The 24,171-nt window shown below is 51.0% G+C and overlaps 2 protein-coding genes across 2 annotated transcripts in view; both read right to left on the bottom strand.

Annotated features, from left to right (window-relative positions):
* Positions 1–20,547, bottom strand: part of LOC100950509 (protein Daple) — a 37,075-nt gene extending 16,528 nt beyond the window's left edge. Inside the window, exons 1-6 of the mRNA XM_023511497.1 lie at positions 20,540–20,547; positions 20,065–20,146; positions 19,638–19,796; positions 8,953–9,099; positions 8,191–8,335; positions 4,804–4,988 (exon numbers count right to left, since the gene is read on the bottom strand). Of these exons, the coding sequence (XP_023367265.1) occupies positions 4,804–4,988; positions 8,191–8,335; positions 8,953–9,099; positions 19,638–19,796; positions 20,065–20,146; positions 20,540–20,547 (726 nt within the window). The remainder of the gene's footprint in view (positions 1–4,803; positions 4,989–8,190; positions 8,336–8,952; positions 9,100–19,637; positions 19,797–20,064; positions 20,147–20,539) is intronic.
* Positions 20,548–20,675: 128 nt separating this feature from the next.
* Positions 20,676–24,171, bottom strand: part of LOC111724191 (protein Daple-like) — an 87,078-nt gene continuing 83,582 nt past the window's right edge. Inside the window, 2 exon segments of the mRNA XM_023511585.1 lie at positions 20,676–21,021; positions 21,475–21,615. Of these exon segments, the coding sequence (XP_023367353.1) occupies positions 20,833–21,021; positions 21,475–21,615 (330 nt within the window). The 3' untranslated portion in view covers positions 20,676–20,832.

The following is a 24,171-nucleotide window of genomic DNA, read 5'->3' on the forward strand; positions in this document are numbered from 1 at the left end:
TCCTACCCATCCTGCATCCTCCAGAATCCCGTCGTGCCTCTGCCTCAGGCCAGGTCACATTTCTTCTCGCCTGGACAGCAGCCCAGGGATCTCCCTGATACCATGCTCCTTTGCTAAACTATGTCCACCCCCATGCTCCTTTGCCATCTATGTCCACCCCTCCCAAACAACATCAACTACCTAACCAGGTACATGCACATGTCATGCACACGAGTACCTGGATACAATATTAAAACACAGATTCTAGGGCAAGGCCTGAGATCCAGCTCCCTGGTAGTGCCCATGCTGTGGCCTGCACTGCCTGTGTCATAAGGAGTTAAAGCCTGGGTTGTCCTTTCCTGCCAGTGCCAAGCTCCTTAGCATGGGGGACAGGACTGGGAGAAAAGGCAAGATGCTACTAAGAAACAGTGGTCAAAGTCTTTCCTCCCTCTTATGTGGCTGTGAGGGAGTTTCCACAACCGACCATCAGGGCCAGCAGTACCCATGTGCTGAGCACGTCCTTCTAAGAGTAGCTCACCCAGCACACAGCAGGTGTAATCCATGATGCCCACCCCACTCCCCCCCTGTGGGCCTGAGCATCTGCATTCATGTACTCCTAGCTATTCTGGTGCTGCTGGTTCAAGACCACTGTTCTAAAACCATGGTTCTCAAGGGGAATGATCTGGGAAGCTATGGAAAATCTGATTCTCAGACCAACAATTAAATCAGAACCTCTAGAGATAGATCCAGAGATACCCAGGTGACCAGCGAGCAGCCTGCACTGAGACACTGCTCTAATTCAGCCTACCTAGGGTGGGACCTTGCAGGATAGGTTTGCAGAACTTCTCGGGTGATTCTAAGGACCACTGTCTAAGGCAGCTCTGCCACACTCCTCACTTGAGGGGCTACCAGCCTTCCTGCCTCCCAGGTCTATACATGGGCTCAGACTGTCCCCTGCCTCAACCCAGGGAACCCCAGGACAACAGTGCCTCCGCTTGTCAGGCTGCATGTGGGTCCTTCTCAGAAGTGGAGCATCTTTCCCTCCCTACCTCTAGCAGAAGGCCTGGGACACAGAAGGGAGCCAGAGCTTGCCTCTGAGGGGCCCATTCCTAAAAGCAGCAACATAGGTCAAATGCAGGAAGTAGCGTTGGTGTGACCACCCAGCCCTGATCTTACTCCTGGGGGGCCTGCCCCAGCTCCCTTGGCCCCCCCCTGAGCTAGACTGGCTCCAGAGTCTGATTTTATCTCTTCTCCCCCTTTGCTGCTAATGCTTAGCCCCTCATCCCTACTGCCCCTTCTCTCTCAACCTTCTGACTGTTCTTAATTCTGGCCTAAAGATGTGGTTTCCTGGGTCCCACCCACCACTGCCGGACCCTTGTCTTTCTCCTTCTATGGCACTTTGTCCTGTACTCCTCTCCATCCTGAGGATGTCAGTGCCTCTGAGGCGCTATGAGGAGATGTGAGCTAGCTGCAGGCCTTCTGGCCCCCAAAAGGGTCCTTGACCTTCTCACAGCCCCTTTTTTGGGCTATAGACTCCTACAATGTGGCCTTGGCCTCCCAGGACCCCTGGATATCTCTACACGGGCTGCTTCTGCCTGTTCATGACAGGCCCCTAAAGAGTTGCTATTCTATCCCTAAAAATGAGGATTCTTTCCCTCTTGACTCAAAGAATGAACTCTTATGAAATCAATACAAAGTTATAGACACAGAGGAGGGAGGCAGCTCCCCCAGGATCCACAGAAGTGCCATGAGTTAGAGAGAATGAGGTTTTCTTTTGGAGACAGAGTCTCCCTCTGTCACCTAGGTTAGAGTGCTGTGGTGTCATAGTTCACAGCAACCTCAAACTCTTGGGCTCAAGCCATCCTCTTGCCACAGCCTCCTGAGCAACTGAGCCTATAGGGTCCTACCACGGTGCTTGGCTAGTTTTTCTGTTTTTAGTAGAGACAAGGTCTTGTTCTTGGTCAGGCTGGCCTCGAACTCCTGAGCTCAAGCAATCTACCCTCCTCGGCCTCCCAGAGTGCTAGGATTATAGGCATGAGCACCCAACTAGGAAGGATATTTTAATGTCAGGGAAGTATGGTTTCCACAGACGTCAAGGAACTAAGCCAGCTCACAGCCTGGGCTATGCTCCTGAGGTTCCCCCGGGGGGCTCAGTGGAGACTAGTAGGCTCAATTATAGACTGAGATACGGTGGCTGGGTGGCTGAGGCTGGGGAGAGAAGCTCAGGATGGGCTGAGCTAACTGAGGGCCAAAGGGCCAAAGTGTGACCCTCCCACCGGTGCTAAAAGTGTTCTTCCATTAAATACTAGGGAGGACCATTGTGTCCCAGTCTCTGGGCCAGGTGTCAGGGACAATAGGTCCATGTGCCATATACAGAGAGTGAAAGAAGAACCACTCATGCTGGGTCAGGCCAGATTCTAGCCAGGCCTGGGGCAGGCTAAGCAGGACAGGGAGGAGAGGGGTCCAAGTATCTGACAGCTCTTGCCTGCCCGCCCCTCCCTTCCGGCCCTCCCAATCCCCAGGCACAAGGGAGTCTGTGCCAAAACATGACCTCTTCAGGGCCACAGCAGGAAAAGGCTGGCATCCGGCCAGGGAGTTAGAAGGGTGTGACCTGAGGGAATGGGCGTAAGGAGTCATGCTGGGTGGGCAGAGGAAGGACAGCAACAGACAGGCCAGGGCAGCAACACATCTAAGAACCACCCTTGTGGCCTGCTAGAAGGGGACCCACAAAGGTCCCTGGGCCAGCGAGATTACAATGCAGGCTTTCCGGGGCAGAGCTGAGAGGACTCGCAGAGTTGGAAATTCTCATCTTCTAAAGGTCTATTTATCTTGGCCAAGGTTGGGCTGCCATTTGTGAAGTCACTTCCTGTGCTAGGTCCACATGAATCTAAAGAACCAAGACTTTCTAGGAACTCTCTCCATGCTGCCCCCCTGGAAGACATGGCCTGAGAAGGGGGTGTTTTCCGTTGTCCTGCGAGATGACAAACCACTTGGCAGCTGAAACGCTGTAAGGTACACAATGCTTCACAGGGACAACCCAAGGAACCTACTCACAGCAAGGGGGTGTGTCCCACACTTCACTCAGAGGTGAAGAAAAAGCAGAGCAGGACCAAGTGGACCCAGGAATCCTGCCTGCATCCCACACTCTTCCCACAGTCCTGTGATGCTGCAGGCTGACCCCTGGAAATGCCAATCCTGCGTGGCAGTCGGCCTGTAAGAACTCTCGCCTCCTTCCTTGGCTAGAATCTGCCAGCTGGTGTGTTCAGAGCCCCGATGCACCTGTGCCATCCTCGGTGTGGACCAGACGAATGAGGTGCCCTCTGTTCCTGTAGGTGACCCCTAGCCTTGTGATGGCCCCTTCCCACATCTGAGACCAGACTCGCTGTATGAACGGGGATCCTGGTAACTGGAGAACAAGGCTGGCCTGTAAAGGTCTGTCTCCCCTCCCACAGGTCTGGGTTCTGCTGGGCTACCAGCAAGACCCAGCTGCTGCCCTTGAAAGCAAATGCTCAGCTGGCTCTTCTTCTTACCCCATAAACCAAGAGGAGGGAATGAGCACGGATAGACTTGCTTATTTGACCACCAGTAAGAGCCTAAAATGCTCAATCGTCTCACGCTCAGGCGCACAGCTCTGAGCCTGGAACTCTGAACCACACACAGTGCTTCCTTGCCCCCGCCCCACGGCGCTTGTTAACAGAGCGCTGCTCTTTCCCCTGAGCACCCCCTCTGTGCCAAGCCTTACACACACCAGTCCCACTGTCCTCACGCATCCATTAGGTCACGTGACACGAGAGGAAATGCGCATTTGGTCTCTTCCCAATTTCCTAGCACAAGCTCCTAAAACTCTGAGAACCTCCAAAGTGGTAGATGTCTGTCTTGTACACTAGTGAGATGTCAGAGGGCTGGGGGCTCCCGGGCAGCCTCAGGATGAGGGCCGGTTGCCAGGGGAACCCACCATGTGATTAGAGGGTTGGAACTTTCAGGGCCCCCCACTCCAGGGAGAAGAGAAAGGCTAGAGGTTGAGTTGCTCACTGATGGCCCAGTGACTTATCAGCTGCGCCTCCGTCTGTGTATAAAATGCCCCAAAGCGAGGTCAGAGAGGCGTCTGGGTTGGTGAACACCTGGGGGTGCTGGGAGGAGGAGACCCAGAGTGACTGGGGAGCTCCGTGCCCGTTCCCCAAGCCTGTGCATCTGAGCTGCTCCTGAGCCGTATCCTTTACAGTAAAGAAGTAACAGGAAGCCATTCTGGCAACGGTGGAACCCGAGGAGGGGAGTCTGGGAACTTCTGACTTACAGTCAGTCAGCCAGAAGCACAGGGGACAGCCTGGACTTGGACTAGCATCTGAAGGGGGGCCAGTCCTGTGGGACCGAGTCTTAACCTGTGGGATTTGTGCTAACCTGGTAGACAGCACTGGAACCGAGTGAAAATGGAGGACACCCAGCTGTGTCCACCGAGAACTGGAGATTTGCTCCGTGGTGAAAACCCACAATGCGGTGTCAGAAGGGAAGCGCCAAGGGCAGTGACGTAGAAGAGAAAAAGGGTTTTCTCCTACTGGTGGTGCGCCCTCAACCCACATCACAGAAGACAAGAAGACACAGACGTCACCTGTCCAGCAGAGCAGGGACAAGCCCATGCTGCCTCTGACGCATCTCAGGTGTCTCTCATGTCCCTCTGTTATAATTAACTGTGACTGATCTGGACACCTCACTCTCCTCAACACCCTACCTGGCCCCCTTCTTGCCTGTCTGTTGCAGACAAGAACTGTGGAGACAAGAACCAGCCTGCCTTCCTGCCTTCCCCTGACCCGAGCAGGCCACGGCTACCTTCTTACTGAGCTGGTGGTTCTCCTTCTCCAGCTCCCCGCACTTGAGGCTGCTCTCCTCCAGCGTGAGGGCCGCGTCCCTGAGCCCCTGGATGGTGCTCTGCAGGCTCTGGTTCTCCTTCTCCAGCTTGAGCACACGGCTGGAGGCGCACTCGTTCAGCTCAAACACGAACGACTTCCTGGAGGCTGAAGCACGGAAGGCGGTCAGAGCCACGGGTTCCAGGGGCCTCTGCTTTCACCCCTGCCCAGGATCTGAGAGGGGCTCCCACTAGACACTCCCTCCTCCCTCCACCCCCACTTCACGTGGGGTTGCTGCCACCAGCACCCGAGGGTCCCTCTGAGGGGGGCAACCCAGAGCTCAGGAAGAAACAGGCTCTGGCTAAGGTGTTGATGATGCAAGAGTTGAAGGCTGTGTGACTTACAAGCAACCACTGGCTGCTAATCCATCTAACTCAAGGATTTCAGAGGCTAACCAAGATGGCCCACAAGTGACACTTTCTGTGCTTGCTCAGAGTAGTGGGCATGTGGGCTGTTCAGAAGGTAGGGGCAAGGGACCTGATGAGTGAGGTCAGCTGCCGGTGACAGGGAGCTATGCTAGGATACCTGCTGACCACTTGGCAGCCTGGGCCACAGCCTTTGTACAGAGATTTCTTTTTACATCTTCATACTTTGAAGAAAAGGGACATACTATATGCAAATTGCTTAAGAATTCTAAGTGAAATGAACAATCAGCTAAAGATAGAAAAAGGCACATTATCCTACAACCATCAACCCCTATTCTGCTTTTAAAGAGCTCTGATGCAAATAGAAAAGGCAAGAGCTGGGAATGGGAGTTCTTGGTCCTCTATTGCACAAGCAGGGGATAAGTTACAGGGCTTTTGGGGAGGGGAAAAGTATAGGAAAGCCCCCCCCCAAAGAGGGATCAGAGTTGTCACAGACCCCACTGTTCCCACTCAGCAAATGTCCTTGTCCCGTGGAGCCTTATGACTCTGTGCGAAGGCAGCTAACCCCACCCTGGCCTCTTACTATCATCTCAGGACTATGGGGAACAGCGGGTGATGGCTCTCACAGCACACACAGCCATCTAGAGACAAAATGGGTGCGTTCAGATCCTCTGGGTGATGGTAAGGATTAAAAGGCACCTGTCTTCTCCTTTGAGTTTTCATCTTTTACCAAGGGTAATAGCACAGGCCAGAATATCCTGAAGACCCAAGGCAGCAGCAGAGGACCGGGTGTCTATGGCCCTCACCTGGGCCCAGTGCTGATTTACACATAAACACACATACGCTGGACATATGAGGTTGTTTGGAGGGCTTTGTCCTGACTGTGCTGCAAATGAAACTAACCTGATCTGACACACCTAGCTCCACTAATTCAGAATCTGCGATCATTTGGGACAGTACCTCTACAGCATTTATGATTTTTTTATTATGGCAAAACACGATTTTAACCATTTTTAAGAATATAGATCTGGACACCAGGTACATTCACATTATCCTACAACCATCACCCCCATCCATCCCTTTTTATCTTCCCAAGCTGAAGCTCTATACCCACAGAGAACAATTTTTAAGGTTCTACAAGTTAAACAAGGGAACTGATTATAAGCCTTGTTTCCTCTTCTATAAAATTCAGGGAAGACTATTAACATTGACACATGGCTTACTACTCAGAAAACCAATGGTTCTTCACTGGGGCTACTCTCATCGGCACACCCGAGTCTATCCAGAGCAACCAGCTATTTCAGAAAGGCAATGGCAATAAGGACAGACGCCCTTGACCAAGGCAGGTTCGTCACCCCCATTTAGAGCTGAAACTTAAAGACGTCAGTATTTGCTCTGGGTCACCCAGCTGACTAGTGGAGGAGCCGGGACTTTTTGTCAGGTCTTTTAACTCAAGAAACACGACACTATAAACTCGAAAGCATACTGGGGCTTTGCCTGCCTTATGCCATCATCCAACCCAACACCTATCAACTCCTAGCTAGGTACTAGCAACTGAGAACACTAAGACTAAAGCATGGTCACTGACCTTAAAATGGCTCACAAATTATCCTGAATAGTCGGAACTGGTGAGGCCGTCTAACCTCCCCCACCCCTACCAGCCACTCTGGTGTAACAAGTACATGAGTCATTATGAAAGTTCTGAGATACACAAAAATCAAGAAGTATAAAATCTGCATGGATGAAAACAAATAAAGCCCTTTCAGCAGCACCAAGAAGTCCAGAAGTTAAAAATTTCACAGGGGAGTTACAGTGTGATAACTATAAGATGTTATAGTGTGTTTCTTGGAAATGAAATAATGGACCATAATACAATCTGTCCCCAAAACTTCTGTAGTGACCTACATATCGTTATTATTCATTTGATTGGAGACTGGCCTAGGCAGCCTGCACCTCCTCTTTGCTCCACCAGAGGGCAGTGCCCTCACACAGACCTGCACTTGCAGAAGCAGGGAGTTTGGGGGGGATTCTGCCCCTGCGCAGCCCTCAGGCCCAGCCAAACGCACAGGCTCCAGAGCACAGACAGACTACTGACTTCTTACACAGATTAATAGTGTAACTAGTTGATTTTAGGGTTGGAACTGAGAGGACCCCTTGATGAGAAGAATATTCAGCTGCTTTCAATAACCTTCCAGCTTATTTAGGGATATTTAGCAGAATTATAAAAAGCCAACAGCCCTATCCCACTCTAAAGTTCCAAGTAAATATTAACTTGAATTATCAGGTGCATGGGAATGGTGCTATTTTTGAACACAGGAACTGGCTTATTGTTGGCCGGGTGCTGAGGCTTCCTGCTGCCCCACCCTCCCTTCCTGACTGACACCTCGGGATGCTGGGGCAGCGGGTAGCAGAGCAAGCCCAGGCAGGAAAGGAAGAGGCCGGCAGATCAGCCAAGAACCCGGGTCTTAGAAGCAGCAACCACTTAGCACCCCCACCCAGGAGACAGAGGACAGGCTGCATCAATCTTACCCAATTATGCAAATGAATAGAGGAAATAATGCCCAGGGTACATTTAGAGTGGAGATTAGTGACCGCTGGGATGCCTCCTGCCATTCAGGGCTCTCAGCTATCCACAGACGGCCTGAAATGTTTTCTGGGTGTCAGCATGCTATAATCTGGAAGCTCCTGGGAGCATCCATATGGGAACTGGGAAATCTGGCAACACTTAATTTGTGTTTAACGTCCTGACATCAAGGCTGCCAGACCCCTCATGTTTTCCCTGGGGAGAACTGTAATGAAACAGTTCCAAATGGCACTTGAAGGAAATCGTATTTACTTGAGGTGAATGGATGGGCTGACATGGAACGTTCAGAGCCAAGGGCTCAGCTTCCTAGATGAGGAGGTGGCCACAGCCAGGCTGGTCCCAGGCCCCAGGCACTACCCACCGTCTGACAAGTCTGCGTTCTTGGACAGCTGCTCCAGCTCCCAGCCGAGGTGGGCAGACTCGTTCATGCTCTGCTTCTGTGCAATCTCCAGGACCATGTTTTCTTCTAGCAGCTCCTCAATTCGTTTCTTATCTGTGTCCCGGTCCTAGGGCAGGAGGAGGGAAGAAGTGAGGATGCAGCTGGGGGGACGTTCTGGGCAAGCCCCAGTCCCTGTGCATCTACCATCATGTACCTGCTCACCTCCAAACAGGGCCCACCCCACTGTGAGAGGTAAGGCCACTAAAAGATACCTTGACCTGGCTACCTAGCTTATGAAGAGAGATAGGAGGTCCCCAAATACATACTGTCTGAACAAAGTGACATACTATATGGGGCTTTAAAGCAAGTACTATGGTGACAGCCAGCTTTGTGGCTCTAAAGCAGACCTCAAAAGCTGTGAAGAGGCTAAAGAATTACGGCTCAATCCACACATAAAAGCCAGCAAAGACCTTTCTTGCAGAAGACACACATGAATGTACATTCATCCTTACAGAGATTTTCTCTGCTGTAAGAAAAAAAATCCGTGAATCAAAGTGCTGTCTGTTTGTGGGTGTTAAGTGGTACCCACTGGAGCCCACTGATGTAAGCAAGCTACTCCCCACAGTCAGTAAGTTAACTGGCAGCAGCACCAACAAATCCAATAACTGAATAGCAGAGATGGGCATGGCATAAACCTGAAGGTGCCCGGTCCATTTTAAGTCAGTAACAACCAGCATGCAGTACCAATTCCAGGTCGTGCAGTTTAGATTTCAGCTGCAGGTTTTCCTTCTCCAGCTCGTGGACTTTATCACCCCGGGTGCGAGCAGCAGTCAGCTGTTCCTCCAGCATGGCCTTGGTTTCAATTAAAATGATATTATCTTCTCTGAGCTCCTGGTGAGCAAAAACATACAAGAGGACCATCAGATAAAGGCACCTGAGTCATGACTACAGAACTCTAAAACCAAAGCTCTTTTCGGCATCTAGATTCAAAGAATCCAGAGAGAAGGCCAACGTGGCAGGACGTTTTGGTTCCACTTTTTATCATCGTCACTTTTTTTCATTAGGCAAGCACAAACAGACCTTCTCTACTGTAAGAAAAAAATCCATAAATCAAGAAAATATCTAAATTTGAGAAGGCAACACTTCCCGAACGTCTGTTGTAGTCGAGTGCTACAGGCTGTGGTGACAGGCTTTGACGTAACCTCATTTAGAGGGACAAGTGGGTTCTGCTGACATTACAGGACCTCGGAACCCAGTTTCCTTAACAAGGAAGCGGTAGGGCTGAGTCTATCCCAGGTTCCAGGTCTGAGTCTAGTCCTCTCAATTCAACATTCATTCCTGGCGCAGGGGGGCAGGGATGGGGGCACGCTATTCACTCAATATGCAGTTCCTATTTGAATTATTTTACAAACATCACCTTGGAAAAACAAGTTCTTGGTAGTTTCCTAGAAATGGGGAGTCTTAAGACGGTTAAGATACACAGCAAACCAAACAAATGTCAGCCCTACAAACATTTTTGGGTCAGAGTGCCACCGGATTCTGCTTTTGTCGCCGGCAGTGGCATGTGCAAAGAAGAGTCAGTCTGTGCCCACACCACAACTGCTCCGCTGGATAAGGGCCTTCTGGGTTTCTCTTATCCACTGAGCCTTTTCAAGCACCCCTCAGCGTCTTGGAAGGACTGGCTTCCCCCAGAATGCCTTCATAGTTTACAAAGAGCACACACTGGGACACTGCCTGCTTCTTCCAAACCTTTCTAAGGTTTATCCTATTCACAGATTACAATGGGAACTAGGCTGGGAGTTTCTGCTGATCGACTATTTCAGTGATCTTCAACTCATGTGCTGCGGCACACTGCTGTGCTACGCGAGGATCTTAGGTAGGTGTGCCATGAAAAGTTTTAAAGATCACTAATTAAATTATTTTTGAAAGATGTTCAAAGCACAGTGAGTATATTCATTATTTTACTTTTGTTGATGCATGTAATTTAAGTGTGCTGTGGGATAAAAAAGGCTGAAAAACACTGAACCATGTGCTCATCTTCCTACATGGGCCAAGATCCAAAATTCTTGGTAGAGGGGAAACCACATGCTTTCCAGTCAGCAGACATGGTTTTGATCAAAGCCTGGCAGCTGAAGTCACCTGTGTGCCTTCTCTCTGCCTGTCCCCAGCAGGACCTGGTCTGTTCTGTGACTGACCCTGCACCCAGCAATTCACATCTATTCATGTCATTCACCTCCCAGCAGGGACAGTCCTTTCCTACAGATAAAGAACAAACTCGGGAAAATGAAGGAGTTGAGCTCAAAGTCACAAACCCAGTAAGGGGCAAGGCTGGAGCTTGAACTTGGGCCAGAAAGCCCCAGACTCTGTGTTCTTTCCACTGCTCCTCAGCTTCCTGAAGAACCAGCCTCAGGGGGGCTCCTGTATGTGAGGGGCACAGATCACTACTAATGACGAAGCCAAAGGACAATGAAGAATTTCAGGTGGAAAGAAGGCCCAGTCTCCCTTCTCTGGCTGCTGCCCCCACTGTTCCCACCCAATATTGGGGCAGGGTCTACCCTCCAGCTCTCCCCAGGATCACTATTCGCAGGCCCTGAGCAGCCACTCTACAAGCTGCCCTTTTGTGCTCACAGCCAACTCCTATTCAGCCTTCAAAACCTACTGTGAGTTGCCCCCTCCAAGAAATGCTGGGAATTTACTCCATCCCACCTGCTGGGTCAAGAGTTTGGGCTCCCAGCACTCCCTGAGTCTGTTCTGAGCAACAACTGGCTGGCCTATCCTCCCTCAGACTGGGAACTCCTAGGGGCAGGGCTCTTCTGCTTATGGCCTTGTTAGCCTCACGTTATGTGTTCAATGACACTACATGGCCAAATCAGGCCTCTAGGGTGGAGGCGAAAGTAGCATATGAGGTGGGCCTTGATGGAAGTGGAGAATTCTAAGGGGAGGAATGGACAAAGGTGTCCAGGAGTGGAATGTGGCATAAAGAGAATGACTTCTAACTCCTATTCAAATATACCTTAATTTTCTGGCAGTTTCAAAGGCCACTATTTTAATAGGTAACAGAAACATCTCAACTTGCCTTGCATTCCGCACTACCACCTAAGAAGAAATGAGCTCTTCAAGGAACTGTACGCGAGCACAGGGGACAGCGTGGAGAAGTGAGAAGCCAAGGCCAGCACTTCCCACCACTGCCCCAACCCTACCTGAACCAGAGGATGGTGCCTCTGGCTCAAGGAGTAGGGCACCAGCCACATATACTGGAGGTGACGGGTTCAAACCCAGCCCCGGCCAAAAAAAAAAAAAAAAAGCAAAGAAATATATATATAACCGAACCAAACTGAACCAGGAGAGTATTTACAGGCCTAACCCAGCCCAGCAAACAGCTAACGAGGCCACGTTTAGAAAGCCACAGGCCAGACCTAAGGGCTGGTCCCCAAGTGGCTCGGGAGCTCCAGGTCTAACCTGCCACCGTGACTTGGAGCAGCGATGAGTTGTTTGGGCTGAGGGGTCGATTACAAGGTCTGCTCTGTACTTGGCCCATGGGAATGCTTGGCTGCCGATTCCTCCTTTCCAAAATGGGCATGAAAACAGGGTGACAGAGGCTTAGATGATGCACGAGAAATGCTCCCTGCACAGCACCAAGGCCCGTAAACTCACCAGTTGCCATGGTCATCTCCAGTTCAGTCCAGCACCACCCATGGAGCAACTATTCTGCCAAAACAGACTTGCCTATTTTTAAACTTGACCTAATTTGAGGATTGTGGGGGACTGAACCTTAAACCAAACATCAAATCTATTGTGCAGCTTGTTAGTGTGCTGAATCTTTTCAAAACTGCTTAGAAGTTATAAAGAAACAAAGAGAAACACAAAGTCCCAAGTTGGAACAGAAAGTCTCCCTGTGTTCAAGGTGCTCTTCATGAGTTCCCTGAATTTTGATGTTCTCCACTTACAACATATGCTTTGGTTCTGACGGGAACTGCTGGAAGCTGGGGCCCCCCCACCCCCAGACATGGCACCCCATCACCCCTCCATTTCACCACTCCCTGAACCCCTGCTGTGTTCTGCTTCCTTGTGGCGGCTGAGGCTCACATTTGCTCCCTGGCAGGCAGGCAGGGTCCTGGAGGTAGACAGTCGCATTCCCATCCCAGGTCCACCGCTTAGAAGCAGCAATATTGAATAAGTTATTAATTAATCTTCAGTTTTCTCATCTAAAAAGATGAGAAGAGCTAACAGTGGCTACTGAACCTCGCAGGGCCACCATGAGGCTCAGTATGTAATGACGTAGACAGAGCTCATCGCTGTTCCTGGAGTTGGGAAAAGCTTTATAAATACACAGTCATTACCACTCACTGAAAAGCCTTGGTGTGCACCCACTACGGGTCTGTAAAGGCTGAGATGATAAATATTTTCAGCTCTGCAGGCTGTAAGTACTCAGCTCTGTAGGGTGAACACAACAGCCGCCAGAGGCAATAAATGTGCATTAGTTGTATTCCAATAAAACTTTATTCATAGAAACTCATAGTGGCTGGATTTGGCCCAGGAACTATACTTTGCTGACCCCTGAGCAGGACAATCTGGTGGGCACAGAGGACTCGAGGTCCGTAGGCACAGGCCCTGTCTATGGGTGGTAGGAACCAGATGGGAGAGGACATCATTACAATGCCCCACAAGGGGCGCTGCCAGGACACCCAGAGCAGGAGGCTTGAGGGCATGGTCTGCAGAGCCTAATGCTACCCATGCCCAGACCCCAAGCCTAGCCCTAGAATCTGGAAGAGAGAATTGGGAGGAGGAAGGGGGTCGGGCTGAGGAAGCACCCATGCATGGGGCACCAAAGGGGGGCAAGGGTCAGACAAGTGTACAGCACGGAGTTTACCCTGAGAGCAGCACGGAGGGGCCTGAACAGTTGTGGCAAAGGGGCAACAGGACGAGGGCATGAGGCAGGGGAGACTGAGGCAGAACGGCCAGTTCAGATCTCTGAGAAGGGCACTCTGTGTGCAGACTCCGGAGTACTGCCAGCAAGGTCAGTGAAGCTGCGGCAGGTGCTCCTGAAACAACTGCCTCTGGGTGGCGCCTTGCTGGGGGCACTTGGCCTGGTACAGCAAGGGCAGAATGGGGAGAGAAAGGATCCGGGTGGACCTGCACTCTGGCTTCAGTGCCCGTGTGAGTGGACCGTGACTCTAGTTCAGATGATACAGGCTGGTCTGAAGGAGAGACAGGAGCCTGGAAATACTGACCCTGAGACTCCACTGACCACCCAGACAGCCTGAGGCCTGAAGTGCAAGACAGATGCAACCCACAGGGTCAGTTTGGGGACTTGTGGTCAGCATGTGGTAGCTAAAGGAAGGGGTGAGAGGCAGGAGGGCCAGTGGTAGAGGGGGCCTTAGGTGGGGAGAGGGGCCAGAATGCCTTTGAGCGTGTGGCAGAGGGGCCTGCAAGGGGAGGATTACAGGCAGAGGCCACCCAGGAAGAGGGCGGCACCCAGGAAGGAAGCAGCAAGGGTGGGGGGTGCTGAGAGGCACTGGCCGGATTTGGCAACCATGTCATGAGCACCCTTTACTCACAGGAGTGGTTTCGGTGAGCGAAGGTGCAGGTGGCATGGAGGAAATGGGACCACAGACGACATTCTGTAAAGGGCAGCCCAGGAGCTCTGGGCAGCTCCAGAGACTCAGAGAAAACTGGGACGGTTGTTTGTTTGTTATAAGTTAATGATGGAAGAATCTCAAGGATCCAAAGGCACTGAACTCAAATCACCAAATATGTCCTGAGCACCTTCTCCTACTGAAGATGACTGGGGTCTCTGCAGAAGCCCCAGGGAGTGGGGGAACTTCTGAGGCCAGAGGAGGCTGAAAGAGTTTGTAGAACTGGGACCCATCTCCCAAGCCACATAGGCAGGGCAGACCAGAACCACAGCAAACCCCCTCTCACTTCCTGATCCTGAGCATCACCAGTGTTATCTCAGGGGTATGACTTTGGATTAGGTTCAGTGTGTGAGAGACAGAGAGAAAGACAGACCTAGACCCTCTGGGACTGATCAGGAGCCCAGCTCCTAACTGGCTTGTGCCCAGCAAACACCCCACCCATCCCTCCGACTGACCCCTCACTATACAGATCTGTTCCTGGGAACCCACTCCTCTCTGGGGGCTCCCAGGGGAGAGGAGCTCACTGGGATGAGTCTGTGGCAGACGTGCTCCTATGCCACAGGACACAAGGCCTTGAGAGTGTCAGAGATGCCCAGACCACCCCCTCCTTTTACAAGCAAGACCTGCCCAACACCAGACAAGTTGGTGCCGCAGCCAGGATTGCACCTGGCCAGGTAGGTCTCTCTGCCTCACGGGGTGTTTAGTTTGGAACAACAGCCTAGAGAGCTGTAAACCTCCTGAAGGGCAGACAGAGGCCGAGTCTGCTCTGCTGAGGATGTGCGCAGCACCCATGCATCTGCCCCTTGCCCTCAGCAGAAACATGGAGCCTGTCCACAGTACGGGAAAAGAGAACCTTTCAGGCAATTTCCTTCTGCCTTCATCCTCTTCCACATGCCCTGATGGTGCTGTGCGGGACTGCTGTTTACAAAGGGAAGTGGGGGACCACCCCACACACTACCCCCACACTTCCTACTCTGCTCTTCTTGTTTCAACCCTTATGGAAACCAGACTAGAAGCCACTAAAAAGCTGCCTAACATTTCAAAACAAACCATGCAAATCATGTCCCACCCATGGTTTTCTAACCAAAATGAACCTGCCCTTACTCTGAAGCCTGGGTCCATCATTTTTCCTCCCATGTGGTGGGAAGTCTCTTTTGGTGAAGAGACTCAAAAGAGCTTCTTTTGGGCTCAGCCACTTGTCTCCCCCTGGGGACTAGTTAGCATCACACACGTGATAGGTGCACATGAACCACGCTCCTCTCTGCTCTCCTGCCATCACATGGACAACACCGTTTTCCATCCCCAGGAAAGAAAAAGCCCACGATTCCTCCCCTACTGTCTTCCCCAGACTGCAAGCCTCTGAACAGCGGAGCAACGAGTGCAACTACTGCCATGTGCCTTGTGTGTGCACACAGTTAAGTAAGAGGCAGTCCTCACCCATGGAGGCTCAAGGCCCACAAAGGAAGCCTCTGGCCAGGCTCCATCCACAGACTGGCCCCTCTCTGGAGGGAAGCCAGCAGTGAAGAGCCTCCAGAAAAAAGTACTGTGTCCATCTGCAACTGTGGTCCCAGTTGGCAGGGCAGAAGAATCAAATAAGTTAAAAGGGAGAGACGTGTGCAGATGTGTTCATACTTACCTTCTGATGACAGACATCGTGTAGATGTGTCTCTTTTGGCCTTACTATAAAAATACATTGAGTAATTCAATGCAAATACACTTTCTTGCTAATATTTTAGTGGTGTGGATCCGAATTCTCTTAGTGTACTCGGGTGCTTCTTCACATCTCATTTTAAACTGAGCATTAAGGAAATACGGTATTTTAATGGAGCTCTGCCAATACTCTTATCTAGAAGCCTGCTGCCATTTTTGTCTTCTATGAAATTTCTGTCCAAGGAAAGGCAGGATTCCATTTTTTTCTAACAGACTGAGTTGGTGTAGTACATTCCTGGTTATCAAAATACTCACAGAGCTTTGGGATTCTGAATTGGTAAATATTCATGACGTGTGAAAAGGCCTGGTACATACTGTACAGCCTCGATCACACAAGAGGGAGTGTTGCGTATGCACACACAGTGGACCCAGAAGGACACATCACACTGTAAACTGTGGTTGTGGATGACTTTGTTCTTTGCTTCTCGCCTTTTTCAGTTTCTGGTAGTGAATGTGTTAAATCTTAAACAGTAGGAGAGTCACCTAGAAGAAAGCCTATAGAATGTACCTCTCCAGGGTCTACTCCCCAGAGTCCAAGGCAGCACAAGCACCCTCAGCTGATTCTGATATAGGGAGACACCGACCATGTCTCCAGAAATAAAGGTCTAAGACTTATGGGAAGCTGTCACACAGCTTTAAACTGATTATTATTTTTAACTGTTTCACAATTACATTGATATGGTTATAACCAGGGTTGAGCTTATTCAAAATGGTTAATGTCCTGCTGTCCTTTTACTTGGGTCATCTTTCCCACCACCAATATTTTATTATGGAAAATATAAAATATACTGAAAAGTTGAAAAAACTTTATCACACACACCCATATAAACACTGCCCAGATTCTACGATTTAACATTTTTGCTATATTTGCTTTATTACATGTCTATCCACCCATCTATCCTTCTATTTTTATTTTCAGGATATGTGTGCCTTATACTTAGATTTTTTAAATTTAAAGTTTGATCACCTGCAGGTCAATCTCCATTCACAAATGCATTTCTTCAGGGTATCATGGACTTCTAATTGCATAGAAATTATTCTTAAGGAATCTCATGGCAAATCCCTTGGAAACGTACATCAATATACAGTGAAAAATAAAGATGTCCATATAGAGCTGGGCACATTTATTGAAATGCAAACATGGGCCCATCCAAGTCACACGTGCATTAAGGCAGTGCTGGAGGGAATGACTGGCCCAGGGTGTGGGGCTCACCTCTGCCCCTGCAGGGCTCAATCAGTACCTGGCTCTTGTCTCAAAGCAACCCGTTTCCGGGTCTTTAAGCTGCATACACCTGAGTGCTCAGGTAGGTGACTGACTGGGCAGGCCTGTGTTCCTGCACCTACCTCTGCAGGTATTTAAGAAGGGCGGGCCTCCGCTGCCATACAGCAGCCACCAGCTCTGTCAATGCAACCAAGGCAGTGCTGCCCAAAGCCAACGCCAAATGCAAACCCCTTGGCCAGTGTCTCTCCAACACCTGCCACAGGCCAGGGACTACTATGGACACTGAGAGCCCATCTGTGAGCAGCACAAAGCAAACTTCTGCTCCAGGGTCCTAGTCCAGTGGGCTGCAGGGAAGCGGGGACAGAACGTAGGCTCACACACCAGGCAGGCCTGGCCCCATGGAGCTCCAGTGAGCTTCTGAAAGACACACCACAGTATCCCCTCGTGAGGCTGGCACATGCCACACAACCTCCGCGTCTGGGCCCTGTGACCCTGCCGGCCTCATCTCTCACTGCTCGCCTGACACAGCAGGCCCTCATCCTGACCGCGGGAGTCCTCCTGCGCGCTGCTTCCTCAGCCTCCCAGGCCTTGGCTTGACTCTCTACATGACTCTACATGACTCTCCCTATTTGGGTGACTCTCTTTTGCCATTTTAGGTGTCACTTTTACCACAGCCTCCCCAGGAACAGCACTTACGATGCCGTGTCACAGCCAGGTGCCCGCCCGCCTCTCTCCCCAGACGGCAAGTCCATGTGCTCACCTGGCTCTTCCATTCCTGCACCCATATTGGTCAATTAACATTACTGCATGAGGGAGACAAAGTTCCACAAACACAGAAGGGTTTCAAGGCTGAGAGGAGGACGAGGGAGGGAATCACAAATCCTTCTAAGCATCCTGTAAGGATGGAAGACAGCCTTTAAAGCTATTATAACTACTTCAATACAAGGATGAGAGCCCACCACTGTCTCCTTAAGCCCTGACACTGTGGGCATGAAGAAGGATACAACTCACACCTCTCTGTGTTGGCCTGGGCTCCACTGACCGGGCCCGATTCATCACCCGCCTCAGCCACTCGGTATCTGCAAACCAATGTTGGTCACTACCTGTCCCTGAGTTAATGTCTCACGCAGATAGGCATGATTTCTCTTTCTATCATGATCAATAAAATAAATACAAGACTGAATGCATTACAAAACTCATGGTAACTTCTCCCTATGAAAGTTATTAATCGATATGACAAATATTGCTATTACTAAGCAGGATGAAATTTGACAATATGAGAAAGGAGTAACCAAGTCACACTGCTCTAATAGTTCAAAAGCTCCCTGCCGCAGGGAGCTCTCTGCTCTTGGCACCAGGCACGGCACCCCACACAGTGGGAATAGTGTCTGCAGGATTGGGTGAGGGTGCTCAGGGGAGGCCGGGAACGAACACGGAGACTGGATCCGGAGACCCACCACCACTGGACAGTCTCAGGTGAGCTGCGGGAGCTACACTGCACCAAGGAGTAGGAGGAGCTGCTGAGCAGCTGGGGGTAGGTTATGTGTGACAGTCCCCGATCCTCCCAACCTGGGCCTCTCCAGCAGGTCACAATCCCCAATCCTCCCAACCGGGCCCCTCCAGCAGGTGAGAAAGCCCAGTTGGGACCTGCCTACATCGTAGAGCCCATCTGTGCTTCTCATAATTGACAAAACCAGTAGACCAATTCCAGACAAAGCCAAAAGCCAGCCCCCCACCTACCCCTTGCTCAGGCCCAGGGTGCCTCTGCATTTACCTTCTCAGCCGGGGGTAAAGTGAGTCACCCTGTCACTCGCAGTCCTCTGGAGACACTCCCTGAGTCTGAGGAAAAGGACCTGGGCCCCAGCCTCTTTCTCCCAGCCCAGAGACTCCAGGGCAGCCTGACAGCACATGGAGTGCTTCAGCCAACAGCCCCCCGAGCAAGCCTGCTGCACCACGCAGGAGTCAGGGCAACTTGCGGCTCCCCAGACCTGTGTCCAGGCACCTAAGACACTTCCTGGCTGAAGGAAAGAGCTGAGATGATCTCTTAGCATCCACCAACTCCACTCCACATGTGCCGGCCTCTTATACTCAGCTAGTTCAAGTCTCCTGAGTGGAAGAGTCCTCACAAGCCACCAGACCACTCCCAAATCCCTCAGATGGACAACAGGAACAAAGTTCCTAAAAGCTCAGAAGAGGGGGTCCTGGATACCACTGCTGACACAAGGCCATAGGGGCTGGTGGTTGACACATCAGTTACCTCACCTGAGTCTGGGTTGCCATCTACCTTTGACCCCTTCACCCACATGCACCCGTGGGATACGATTTAAAGCCTGCTTCCACTGGCCAGATGACTACTGTACCTGCCAAGACACACTCTATGGCAATGCTTCTCAACCATCCTAATGCCGCAATGTATTATCATTGTTACAAAGGGGTCGCCACCCACAGGTGGAGAATGCCTGCTCTATGGGGACTTCACCACTTTCATCTTTAAAACCTCATACAGCAGTACTAGTCCTGTTCCATATGGGAGAAAAACGAGTCCTAGAAAATTAACCACAGAAACGGCAAGAAGTCTTTTAAAAAAGAAAAAAAGGAGCTGAATGTGAATAGAAGGTCATCACGGTGACCCGGGTGGGAGAAGGCAAACCCTAAAAGAAATCATTGCCTTCCACCAACCAAGCACAGCCCTCCCCCCATGCAGAGGAACAAAGAAGAGTCACAGGGGGCCCTGGGGAAGTCCAGGCAGTGGGATGCAGGAACACAGGTTCTGTCCCAAACCCCTCAGGACAGGCCAGCCTGACGGGCCCCTGAGGAAGACCTGGCAGCCCCTGCAGGAGCCCTGCGGCGAGGCCACCCACCTCCATGCGAGCCTTGTAGAAATCCACGTCGTGCAGCTTCTCCTTGCAGCGGGTCAGCTCCATCTCTAGCCTCTCCACGCGGTTTGCCTTCTCCCTCAGGGAATCCAGCTCATCCCGATAGGCACGAGCAGACCGGGCGTCTGCTGCCAGTTGGATGTTCTGGAAGGTGAACAAAGGCAGGGGAACCTAGCTTAGGAAGGCCAAGGAACAAGCTGGCTCCTGGGGGGTGCAATGCTCCATGCGCATGCTATCACGGGGTCTCTGCATGCTACTGCTAGGAAATGGTCATCCCCACAGCAGCACTCAGGACAACAGGCTCTCGGGCAGCATCGCTGGGAGAGCCAACATGGCGCTGCTGACCCTCTAGGGCATACTGCTGGGGGCCCCAGACCTGCCTCCCCCGGGCATATTCAGGCCTTCTGCTCACCTCCTGTTTGACTTTCTGCAGCTCTAGCACCAGCTGATCCACCTCGTGTCTGGTGTCTGCAAGCTGCTCTGTCTTCTCCTCCCTGCAGGGACAATCAGAAGGAGGGCACAGGAGGGGGATTCCTCAGACAGCTTTTCCAAGACCCCAGTGGGGAAAAGGAGGAACCTGGGCTTCTAGTGGTGGGGAGATCTGCTTATGGAGTCTACAATAATGTTCCCAATTCAAAAATTTTTTCCTTTTTTTAAGTTTTCAACCTCTGTCCTCAAACTATGTCTACCTGGGTTTTCCTCTGTGTGGGGCAGGTAAGGTGACCCCAACCACAGTTGGGCCACTCCACAGGTGAACAGCATGGGCCTGCCAAGGTAGGTGGACAGCTCATGACTGGCCAACTGACATCCACCAGCTACAGGAAGCTCAGAGAACGGGCTCACCAGATGGGGTGAGGTACCTTCTCCCTCCAGCCAAGAAAACAAACCAGCACATGGTCACTGCAGCCCCAAAGTGGGCTGGAGTGTGGCACAGTTTACTTCTGTAGACAATCTGTAATACTGGGACTGGTAGGAATCCTAAAGAGCAGGAAGAAGCCCCCCTTCCCTGGGAAGGAGAGCTAACTAGACTGGTCAAAGGCTGAGCTCAGAGAAGACCTCAGTTAACTTTAGGGCCTGCATGAGAGTGGTGCCAATGGCAGCAGCACCACCTGTGAGTGGATGGCACTCTAAGATCACAGTGGTGACACAGCATACACCAGTAGGAGCAGCAGCTGGGGACTTACAGGTCCTGCCTGACGCGCCGCAGCCTGGCCTTGGTGTCAGCCAGCTCCACGGCCAGGTGCTGCTTGTCTTCACTGGAGAGGCTGCTGGTGGGGCTGGGCGTGGAGTCTGCGCTGGAAGACTTGACAGGGCTGGGAGGGTGCTGTGACTGGAGGTAGTCCCGCTCCTGGGTCAGGTCCACGATCAGCTGTGGCAGGGCAGAGAGGGGGACGGAGAAGAATGAAAGGGTTTAACCAGTGTGCACCTGATCCCAGCACAGTACCTGAACTCCAAGTGGGTGGGGGGAAAAAAACGCCTAAGGACAAGAGAAGATTTCAGCTGAGACCAAGAAGCCAGGAAGGTGGCAGAAGAAGGGGATGTAAGTTTTCAAAAAGAGATGAAATTGTTAGTGGGGCAAAAGAGGGGTGTTTAAATGGAGGATCCCAATCTCAGCATTCTGATCTCCTCTATCCTCCCTCAGGTGTCTCTGGGTAACCATTCCTTGTAGGACCACAGGCAGGGAAAGTGCCCATGTCCCAGCTCTGCAGGGCAAGAGCCCTTCAAGCTGGAGATGGACAGAGAAAAGGAGAGCAGCTGGGCCCCTGCAACCCAGGCCCAAGGCCTTTCCACCTGCAGCAGAGTGGCTGGCCTGCAGACACACCTCTGTGCATTCGTCCCGCTGATCAATGAGCCTCCGGAGATGAAGCACCATGTTCCTGGAAAGGGCCTCCAGCTCCTCTGGGGCCACGTCGGGAAGCTCCAGCCACTGCAGGTCAAACACGTTCTCCTGGTTGTGGGTCACCTGTGGGCACACACGGTCCAGCACTTCAGAGGACAGGAGAAGCAGCCCTAAGGGCTCCCAAGAGCAGCCACCTGCCCATAGTCATGTGCAGCTGCCCAGGCGAAGTGGGCACCTGTCTCCCTCAAGTACTGTAAATGGCATCTCGTTCCACCGTTACTGATCCCTTAGTGACAGATTTTCTGTGGCAAGCAGAAGGGTGCCCTAAGTGCATGTGGCCAAACTCTTCAGCAGCATTCCATTACTACGCATACGCAATGCTTCTGCTTTCAAAACCGGTTCATAGAAGATACCATTTTTTTTTGGTAGTACCAGAAAGCACTTCTTATGATCATCATTTTTCTAAAACAGCGGTTTACAACCCCTTTGTAACAATGAAAATACATCCTGCATATCAGATATTTACATTACGATTCATAACAATAGCAAAATCGAAGTTATGAAGTAGCAATGAAAATAATTTTATGGTTGGGGGTCACCACAACCTGAGGAACTGTATTAAAGGGTCGTGCCATTAGGAAGGCTGAGAACCACTGTCCTAGAAGATCCTGAGATAAGGTATCTTCATTGGAGCTACATCTGTTTACAACACAGAGAAGGTAAGCTTCAGGGTGGGAGGATAAGGAAATGGACTCTTACTGCTTAAAAGAAAGTCTAATGCAAACAGAGCAAAAATATTAAGAATCTTATGTCAAGTCGAGCAGCGAGGTGGCTCTTGCCTATAGTCCCAACTAGTCTGGAGGCTGCAGTGAGCTGTGATCATACCTTTGCACTCCAGCCTGGGCAACACAGTGAGACCCCCATCTATGCCCTCCCTACCAAAATCTTGTCAGAACGTTGGGTATGGCAATCTTGGAGGGTTTGAGGGGGAACTATTCAGAATCTAAAATAATTTTCAGGGACAGGTATATCTTGTTCCCTCAGGCCACAGAAGATGTCTGGTTGTGTCCCTTTCCCTGGGCAGGAACCCATAGCTCTATCCACATGGAGTGGCCTCTTTCCAGCCCTGCTGACCTGACCTTCTCAATCCAGACCCTCAGATATTTCAGAGGAGGCAGAGGATCTTTTCGAGTCCTCATCCTCATTTTTTGAAGACAAATATCATAATGCTCGGGGCTCAGAGGGGAACACAAAAGCAAAGAACCTAGGAGTATATTCTCAGTGGAGCCCATCAGCAAATGTCCTTAAATTATTCAAAGCAGTAAATGGAGGTAAACGGCTATAAGACAGGCAGCGCCTATGGCACAGTGGGTAGGGTGCCGGCTCCATATACCGAAGGCGGTGGGTTCAAACCCGCCCCCACCAAACTGCAACAAAAAATAGCCAGGTGTTGTGGCAGACACCTACAGTCCCAGCTACTTGGGAGGCTGAGGCAAGAGAATCGCCTAAGCCCAGGAGTTGGAGGCTGCTGTAAGCTGTGATGCCATAGCAGTCTACCGAGGGCAATAAAGTGAGACTTTGTCTCTAAAATAAAATAAAAACAAGGAAGACAAACTCAAAAAATAAAAGGCCAAGACAAAGCCCGGTCACACAAGGGTCCTCAGTACTTCAAAAGACATGCCTTTCTTATCTCTCCCCACTTAAAAACACAGGTTTAGATACAGCTGACCTCTGAGGATTATAACTCTCATCCCAGGATAGGAGGTACTCTAAAGGCATGGGATTTGGAGGCCAGGTACGAGGGCTGACCCAGACTTATCCTTTTGAGTCTCAGGATCTCTCTTGAAAGTGGTGTGGTTGGGATCCAGGGGCTCAATCTGGCTGCATCATGGCTCAGTGCGTCTCTCACAGGGCCTGGGCACCTGAACTTTAAAAAAGCATCCAGGGAATGCTGGAGCCCAGTTCCCACTGCCACCCACTAAACCTGATAATCACGCAGGACTCTCTTGGTGGTGTGATTAATAATATATATATTCTGCTAGCTAGGCAGGAAAGACACTGAATAACAAAGAATTGGCTAATCTCAAGCCAACTGGCTAGTCTCTAGCTCTATCTAGGTAGATACACTTTCATAACACAGGGAAATTAAAGGGCAGAATGTTTCTTAGGCCAACAGGTGACCCATGAAGGTTGAGAACATTTACAATACTGACATCCTCCTAGCGTTGGTGTCACTGGTTCCCCTACCTCAACAAGCAAATCCTGGCTCAGCATCTGCTAGTCCATGGTGCTGGGGACTTGCTGAGGAAGCCCGTCTGCCCAGCTGAGACCAGTCGCTGAGTGACAAGAGTTCGGTGCTCAGCGTCTCTGTTAGTTACACACCAGCTCCTATGTGCTCACTACTTGTTCATACATTCAGCTCATTTGTTTAATCAGACCGAATGCTGAACCCATATTCCCTGAGATAACTGAAACATCCAACATTTATTTTGGAGGGAGGGTGAAGTGAAGGTCAGGGCAGCACAGGGGAGCCACTGTTTTGGCTGAGACCACCTCGGCCAATGTCACTGGAGGATCCTCCTCAACCACCACCACGACCCACGCCCAGGACCTGAGTTTGGGCTGGGCTAGGTTTTTGAGGCAGTTCTTCTAGGACTCTGATTTTGATTCCCAAGTGGT

Source organism: Otolemur garnettii, unplaced genomic scaffold (assembly GCF_000181295.1).
Source record: "Otolemur garnettii isolate 467f Iridium unplaced genomic scaffold, OtoGar3 scaffold00020, whole genome shotgun sequence".
Taxonomy (NCBI): Eukaryota; Metazoa; Chordata; class Mammalia; order Primates; family Galagidae; genus Otolemur; species Otolemur garnettii.